The sequence below is a fragment of the Monomorium pharaonis genome, chromosome 2 (genome assembly GCF_013373865.1).
Source record: "Monomorium pharaonis isolate MP-MQ-018 chromosome 2, ASM1337386v2, whole genome shotgun sequence".
Taxonomy (NCBI): Eukaryota; Metazoa; Arthropoda; class Insecta; order Hymenoptera; family Formicidae; genus Monomorium; species Monomorium pharaonis.
The window spans coordinates 179,399-187,500 of NC_050468.1; the positions used below are offsets into that span (position 1 = coordinate 179,399).

Consider the following 8,102-nt stretch of genomic DNA (forward strand, 5'->3'; position numbering starts at 1 on the left):
GAATTCTTTAAGAAGACACTGTGTTATCTGGGAATATACAAGAGCGCAACTTGATATAAAAAAGGTCAAAAAAATACTACGATAATTTTCATACAGATAAAATATATATAAAATCTTACAAAGAACGTATAATACTAATGTTGGAAATAGAAGAATCGATATTATCTTGTGGATTCTTTCTTGGAGCGGAATATAATGTTCATAGATATCATACTAATGAAATAGACGCAAATTTATTTGTTAATTATTGTAAATAGATTTTATATATACATACGTACATACATACATACGCGTGTGTGCGCGGCGTGCATGAACAGTCCTTCAAGTAATAATAGATCATTTTTACCTTTTACAGATATGCATCAATAAATCGATATGCAAGTTGTGGTTTTTCCATTTATTGCTATAAAGAGTACTTTAGAAGTATTAATAGTTTTACTATAAATTATGAAGATATATCATTATGTTTTTCCCTTATAAAAATGTAATACTGGGCAGTATTAAATTGGCTAGTAATTATTACATAATTTATATATTAAAAGTATTAATAACTTTTAATACTAAAAATAAGTATTAATTACTGACCAATTTAATACTGCCCAGTATTGCATTTTTATAAAAGTCTTTAATTATTAACTTTAATCTCTTCAACCAGGGTCATTCGTGTCCTCCCTATTTCTAATAGTCGTTAATTCCGAGAAACCGAGGATCATGGGATAATCTTCCTTATTCCTAAAAAAAGTGTTGTGGTACGGGACTTCAGGCAGAAACAACAAAGCACTAGCTCGGGTAGTCTTGGGAAACGGGAAAATAATCAAAAAGTGTGCGGAAACTAAAAGACTGGTTGGAGGGATACGTTAGTATTTTGTGTAGGTAAGTAAAAATGTTTTCCCATAAAAATGTATTTTTCTGCATAATTTAAACGTATTTAAAATATTTTTGCCATTAAAAAAAATTTCATGTTGCACAGAGATACATAATGGCGCAAAAGACGGCAGAGAAAGTTTCGAGCTTTTTTCCCGAACTTTTTCTTAAAAATAATTTTAAAAACAAATTCGTTCTTTGTTATTTAGAAGTTTGTTTCTAGCAATCTGAAATTCTTACTGTACCATCTGGAAAAGTGACTAAACTTGATCCCGCGAAATTAAGTATTTCTATTTAAGTAATCACTATTTCATTTTTTTTCTTATTCACTCTACTTTTAGTTTTAATTTGCGTCCTCGAACTTTAAATTTCATCCATTGATTCGTGTTATGACTTAAAAAAAAACAAATGAAAATGTGCGTTTGTCAACAAATAATTGTTATAAAAAAATATTTAAATAAATGATTTTCAAATTATATTTGTATTAATTTTTAGTCGAAGGTATAAAGATGTTATAAAAATTTTTGTAAATTTTTTCAAAATTATTAACAATAGTAAGAACGCATTGGACATAAAATACCCTGGTTGGAAAGATTAAGATACAGAAAAAACGTTAGAGGGATTAGGCTCAACTATCACATAAAATTATATTCCAAAATCGTTAGAAATGCTTAATAATTCACCACAGGATAAATAACATTTTATGTATTTATGATATTAGAGACATTATTACAATGTGATACGAGTTAAGGTGCGATTTACTTGACGCTACATATGCTTCAAAGTATTCTTCAATTAATCAATTCATAAAATTCTTGGTCAATCAAATGCTTTGAGGCATTTGTAGCGTCAAGTGGATCGCACCTTTAATCTGCTTTTTGATTCTTTATTTCAAATGCAAATGAAAAGGAATTAGTAAAGTCGAGAACCTTTAGAAACTGCATGTTATTGCGTATACACTAAATTATATTGGCGTTATCCTTTCTTCTCCTAGGAAAAGATTAGGAAAAGATTTCATGTATCTATTGTTCACTTTTACTGTCTTGCAATTACTGTCTAATTTACACATTTATCTCTTGAAGAATATTGTCTTGAATAAGAAACAGCGATAAAGATCAAGATCTTTCTAATTAAATTGTTTTGTAAAACAATTCAGTGATAATATAACGTGACTTTGTATCGTAACATTTGTAGAAGCAAAATTTATTGTTTTAATTATTTTTGAATAGCATTTCTTCCAAGATTTCTTCCAAGAGTGAAAAGATCGAGTAATATATGTCAATGATATTGACAATTACTTAACATTTTAACTTGCAGACTTATTCAAATTCCAAAAAATCACAACAGGTACATTCTTTTCTCAATATACAGACAACTTGTTATACTTCCAGAGTATATATTGTAAAGGATATCATAGAATGAATAACATTATCGTAAACTTATCTCCTTTTTGACAAAATACATAGCAATAAGATATATTTACTTAGGGTAGCAGGCTTTCTTATATTAATAACAAATCTTGAATTTTCAAAAATTAGGTATATGGCCTAAGCCGGTTCTCTCTCTCTCTTGCAGGGATTAAAAAAAATCCATCTACATAAACTAAAATACAATGACTTCCTGCTTCATAGATGAATAACGTACATTATATTATTCACATCTTATATAGGATAACTATGCCCGTAAAATTGAAAATGGGGGAGGTCCAGATTGCCTCATTATCATAGTAAAACTACTCAGCCCTTGGTCGTTTGATTGCTGAACATTAGGATTGTTTTGTAAAATATTTAAATGTTTGCCTCGACCGCTGTTATGACTTTGCAAATGTTTCTTCAAGTGATCTTTCCTATAGAAAGCTTTGCCACATTCGGTACAAATTTGATTTTTGCTACCTGAGTGAGTAATCATATGACGCGCCAAGTGCTCATTTCGTTTGAACGCTTTACAACACATATTGCATTGATAGGGTCTATCTTTATTATGACCTTGTTTGTGACGATCCAAGTGTTCCTTACGTTTCAAGCTTGCCCCGCAAATATCACAAATATGCGGTCTCTGTTTGTGATCTTCCAAATGTTCATGAAGTGCCTCCCGATCATCAAATCTATATGCACACTCAGGGCAATGGTAAACCAACATACCTACCAACATATACACAGGCAAAGAAAGATATTAATTATTACATTGAATTACTGATAATGAAATATTTAGGCAAATATTTTCCAGCATGTGTTTCCATAAATACTTGCCACATGCAATTACAATTAGTAATTGACACTAAAATAAAGTGCTTTGTAATAAATTGCTTTCAAAGTATTAATATGACTCACCATTAATATGCTGTGATTCAATCTCAAATTGGATTTTTGGTCTTATTTCTTGACAGGTGGCTATAGAATTGATACCACAGTCTTCATACTTAGTTATATATGGTAAGCCTAATGTACTGGAACACCGTGCCAGGTATTCAGAAGTAAGTCTAAAGTCAATCTGCAGAGGATCCGTCATGGTCGCGGCATCTACTTTCTGCACAGTCTGTGTGCTGGACGACTGTTGCAAGACTGAGATTTGTGAACAAAACTCCTTGCTGCTGCGCAAATTGTTTTCATTCCGATTTTCATCAGTCTGCTGTTGGAAATGCTGCGATGGATGAGAGTATCCATATCCAGTCACATTGGACCGCTGATGACCATTTGGAGAATATTTGATGTTGCTACGTGGGTCATAAGCCATTATACTAATTGAACAGTGTTTGGAAGTATCCACTTTCGAGAGAATACTTTAATTGCGATGGTATATACGATGTTTTAGTATCTACAGCAATATGCAATATCCACCTTGGGAGGGAAAAAAAAAGAAACTGACTAGCATACTGTCGTCTAGTTCACGCGGTATCGCGTATTAAATTAATAATAACAAAAGACTGGAAAATGTCTTAGGCCAGACCAGGATCATCGTAGACAAAGCAATCGTCGCGTGCTTCTACCACGGTTTTATCATGCTCATCTCGTCATTTCTCCAGTACTTCTCCAACGAAGCGAACGTACGGTTGTTAATGACATTGTTGAATTGTCGAACTACGCTGAAATCAGCGAATTTGCCTGTATTCATCAAAAACAATGAATCACATTCATCTTAACATTCTCACTTTTCTACTACGGAACTAATGTAAGACAGTTAGATGTTAGATACAATTGCTCCAGTCTATTCGCTTCTATCGTTTATATCAGTACCGGCTACCGGCCATTCTTATCACTTATGGTATATCCACACAACTTCCATAAGCGCATAAGCACAGTATGGATGCGTTTTTAAATTCGCAACGGATGCACTGGAGTGTTTTTCTATCTTTGTTCAACTTTCCGTAAGTAACAAAGATGGAATGACATTCTGGGGGTCTATTACGGTTCTTAGGTGAGTTCACCCACTTTTCACATTTCCAGCACTCTCTCCACTGATTGGTGTATACTTTTAGAACTAACAATATACACCAATCACTGTAGCTCACTTTTCACATTTTCACAGTGAGTGATCTCACCTAAGAACTGTAATAGGCCGGTATTCATAGTAGAGTCTTATATTTAAGATCATCTTAAGTACTGTCTTAAGATGCCATCAACCAATCACAGAGCCGTATTAGCATTTTAAGACATTGCTTGAGACGATCTTGAAATAAGATTTGACTATGAATACCGGCTATAGACTTCCTGGTGTATCTGGCTGCATCCGTTGCAAATTTAAGAACGCACCTTATAAGTAGAGCACTAAAAAAGTAGGTATTGGGTGTTTACGATAATGGCTATCCGAGTAATTTTCTCTAGGACCGAAATATATGATAAGCACAACCATCTACTATCATCATGATTCGTGACAACTCAATGCTGTCCGGTATAGCCAAATCATCACGAGCAAGTTGCGAGTTGCGAGTTCCGTGAGTTTGTAGCAGGTAACCTAAAAAGTACGACATAAATAATTTGATTATTACAATTAAAAATAATCTGTTTTTAATGTATGGTAAGATTATTAACTTCATTAAAATAGTAATTATATAACACAATCATGTATTTTTAAAGTATTGTCTAAAGTAATATTAAAGAGATTATTTTATTTACAAATATTTTATTTATTAATTTGTCTATCAAGTTTCTATTATAACGTATATCTAACGCATATCTAACGTATATCTGTTTACAGTATATTTTAATTTACTATGCACTTGTATTACAAATTAAAAAAATTTATTGTAAACATTATTATTACCCACACAGCACCGAACATTGCAGTAAGATTATATAAAGGTTACAACCTTACACATTTTAATGTGCATGTTACTGAAATATTGCACTAACCTTATAATATAACCTTATATTATAATATTGTCGGAAGGTTAATGAAACCTTATTTTAATATTTCCGCAACCTTATGTGCAATCATTTTAATGTGCATATTACTAGAATATACCACTAATCTTATAATATAACCTTATATTATAATATTTTCGGAAGATTAATAAAACCTTATTTCAATATTTCAACAATCTTACGTGCAATTATCTCACTTAATTTTCACATATGTTGAAAATATTATAAAATTATGAAATATGGGTTTTTATATTAATAATTAAATTTAATGTGTGTGTGTGCATGTCTTCATATTCCCTAAAATATTATTTATTTATTTATTAAAAAATTATATATAAATTAAATTAAAATATAAATTAATTAAATGTTTATAAATTAATATTTATTATTATTTATACTTGACATCTGAATTTATTAATATTTTGTAAGTGTGTCATCAAATATAATTATTTTATAGTTATTTTAAATTTATTTTTGATTACATTGCAGTTTTATTTTTCTTAATATTAGCTTTAACATTGTTTAAATTGCGCACCACAGTCGACGTTCTGGGGTGCGTTTCCACCGAGCGCGTCATTCTTCGCGTCCAATCGCGGATGACGCGACGCGTGACGCGCTCGGTGGGAACGCACCCTGACTGTCTCGCGGGTCGCGCAACATTTTTCTTCTATAATCGGATATTATAGCCAATTATAACTAATTATCCGGCGCCATTATAACTAAGAAAAAGAAGAAGAAGGACATAGCCAATTTATGTACGCTGCATACACTGCTTTGTAAAAAAAGTAAATTAGACTGTGGAACTTAATTATACCCCGAAAATTTTGTGTGTACACACCTCTCTCTCTTCAACTCATCTATATTGTAATAAAAATTGGGTAATATTAACAATTTTATATTTAATTGTAGATTTGTTTATTAAGAAGTTAGGTTAGGTTAGGTTATTTCTTTTGCTGTCTATATAATAACGACAAAATCCATAATGAATAGAACACACAAATATAAAGTATATTCAAAGAGTCATCTCAGGCGTTTAGCTAGGTTAGAGGCAGATTCTTTTAGTAAAAGATCAGAGGCACGACAAATCTTGTCTTGTAGTAGTGCCAGTTCAATGAATGTAGAATGTAATAAATCAGAGGCACGACAAATCTTGCCTTGTAGTAGTGCCAGTTCAATGAATGTAGAATGTAATGAAGAAATTACTACAGAGACGAGAAATGATGATAACATTGCTTACGTATTACCAAATCAAGACAATGATAATTACGATGATGCATTGCAGCCAAATTTCATTGATAATGAACAATTATTACCCGAGCCTATAGAAGTAATAAGTACAGACGGTGATAATAACTTTTATTCGAGTAATGAATCATTAAATGAAAACGCAGATAACAATTTCAAAAAATCTATAGCTGAGTGGGCAATAAAATATGGAATCACGCACTCTGCGCTGATAGCACTTTTGGAAATTTTAAATATTTGTACAAACGTTACGTTTCCAAAGGATCCTAGAACTCTTTTACAAACTCCTAGAAGTACTGATATTATTAAAATGGACAATGGTCAATATTGTCATTTTGATATTAAAAATATTGTAAAAAAAATGATAACTGAAATAAGAACAAGTGGTATGAATATTACAATACTAAATTTGTTAATAAATATTGATGGTATGTCTATATCTCGGTCCTCAAATGGTTGCTTTTGGCCTATCCTTGTATCAGAAAATGTGTGTGGTAGTGTATATGTTGCAGGACTATATTATGGATATACAAAACCAAAAAATCCCAATGAGTTTTTAAAAAGATTTGTAGCTGATATAAAACCATTAATAACAACAGGAATTATTGACAATGGAATAACAGTGAAAGTAAATTTAAGTGCATTGATATGTGATACACCAGCAAAATCATTTATTCTTTCAGTGAAAAGCCATACAGGATTTTTTAGTTGCACAAAATGTACCATAAGAGGTGAATGGCATGGACGTGTATGTTTTCCTGAAATAAATGAAAACATCCCTTTACGAACTGATTCAGAATTTGCAAATAATAAATATATGGGAGAATATCAGCAAAAGGAATGCATATTAAAAGAAGTAGAAAATTTTGGATTAGTTTCTTGTGTGCCCTTTGATTATATGCATTTAATATGTTTAGGGGTGATGCGAAAATTAATAAGTTTATGGTTAAAACATCAATTTCCAAGAAGAATAACCTTCTGTGAACGAATTTCTCAACTGCTTAAAAACATAAGATCAACAGTTCCATCAGAATTTAATAGAAGACCTAGATCTCTGAAAGATTACAAGCAATGGAAAGCTACAGAATTTAGAACTTTTCTTTTATACTTAGGGCCTGTTGTTTTAAAAGATATATTAGACAAAAACATGTATAATAATTTTTTAACGCTTCACGTTGCTATTTCGATTTTGATAAATCAAGTTTTTTGTAAGGAAGCAGATTATTTAGATTACGCTGAAAATCTATTGAAGCACTTTGTTCGTTCTTTTATAAAACTATATGGTAAAGCACATGCATCTCACAATATACATAATTTATTACATCTTGTCGCAGACGTTAGAAAATTTGGAATATTAGATAACTTTAGTTGCTTCAGATTTGAAAATTATATGTCGACAATTAAAAAACTATTGAGAAAAGGAGACAAGCCATTGCAACAATTTTCAAGAAGACTTGGCGAAATAGAAAATGTAAATATATCTGCAAAAACAAGAGGCTCTGAATTGGTTTTAAGAAATAAACACTTTGATGGGCCTTTGCACCAAAATTTTAATATTAAAGGCCAATACAAAAATTTATGTAACTCATTATTTACGATCCACTGCGGTGATAAAAGAAATAATTGTTGCAT

At 31.2% G+C, this 8,102-nt stretch overlaps 3 protein-coding genes across 4 annotated transcripts in view; 2 read left to right on the plus strand and 1 right to left on the minus strand.

Annotated features, from left to right (window-relative positions):
- Nucleotides 1-211: 211 nt before the first annotated feature.
- Nucleotides 212-4,243, minus strand: LOC105840608 (RB-associated KRAB zinc finger protein). Its single transcript, XM_012687587.3, has 2 exons — nucleotides 3,195-4,243; nucleotides 212-3,005 (listed from the first exon to the last, which is right to left on the minus strand). Exons 1-2 carry the CDS (start codon nucleotides 3,595-3,597, stop codon nucleotides 2,539-2,541), a joined length of 870 nt encoding a protein of 289 aa, XP_012543041.1. The 5' UTR covers nucleotides 3,598-4,243; the 3' UTR covers nucleotides 212-2,538.
- Nucleotides 4,244-4,850: 607 nt separating this feature from the next.
- Nucleotides 4,851-8,102, plus strand: part of LOC114255293 — a 25,575-nt gene continuing 22,323 nt past the window's right edge. The window contains exon 1 of one of the 2 annotated variants that reach the window (XM_036282398.1): nucleotides 4,851-4,878. In XM_036282398.1, coding sequence (XP_036138291.1) covers nucleotides 4,876-4,878 — 3 coding nt within the window. In that variant the 5' untranslated portion in view covers nucleotides 4,851-4,875. Of the gene's footprint in view, nucleotides 4,879-5,741; nucleotides 6,104-8,102 lie in introns of those variants that run through there. The other variant, XM_036282396.1, reaches the window with a different exon arrangement.
- Nucleotides 6,103-8,102, plus strand: part of LOC118644257 — a 2,335-nt gene continuing 335 nt past the window's right edge. The window contains exon 1 of the mRNA XM_036282390.1: nucleotides 6,103-8,102. This exon is cut by the window's right edge and continues 258 nt beyond it. Coding sequence (XP_036138283.1) covers nucleotides 6,208-8,102 — 1,895 coding nt within the window. The 5' untranslated portion in view covers nucleotides 6,103-6,207.

Excerpts from the sequence above, each read along its gene's own strand:
- LOC105840608 (XM_012687587.3), bottom strand. The coding sequence starts at position 3,597 with ATGGCTTATGACCCACGTAGCAACATCAAATATTCTCCAAATGGTCAT. Across the intron at positions 3,006-3,194 it reads TGAATCACAGCATATTAATG|GTATGTTGGTTTACCATTGC; the intron begins GTGAGTCATATT and ends ATATGTTGGTAG.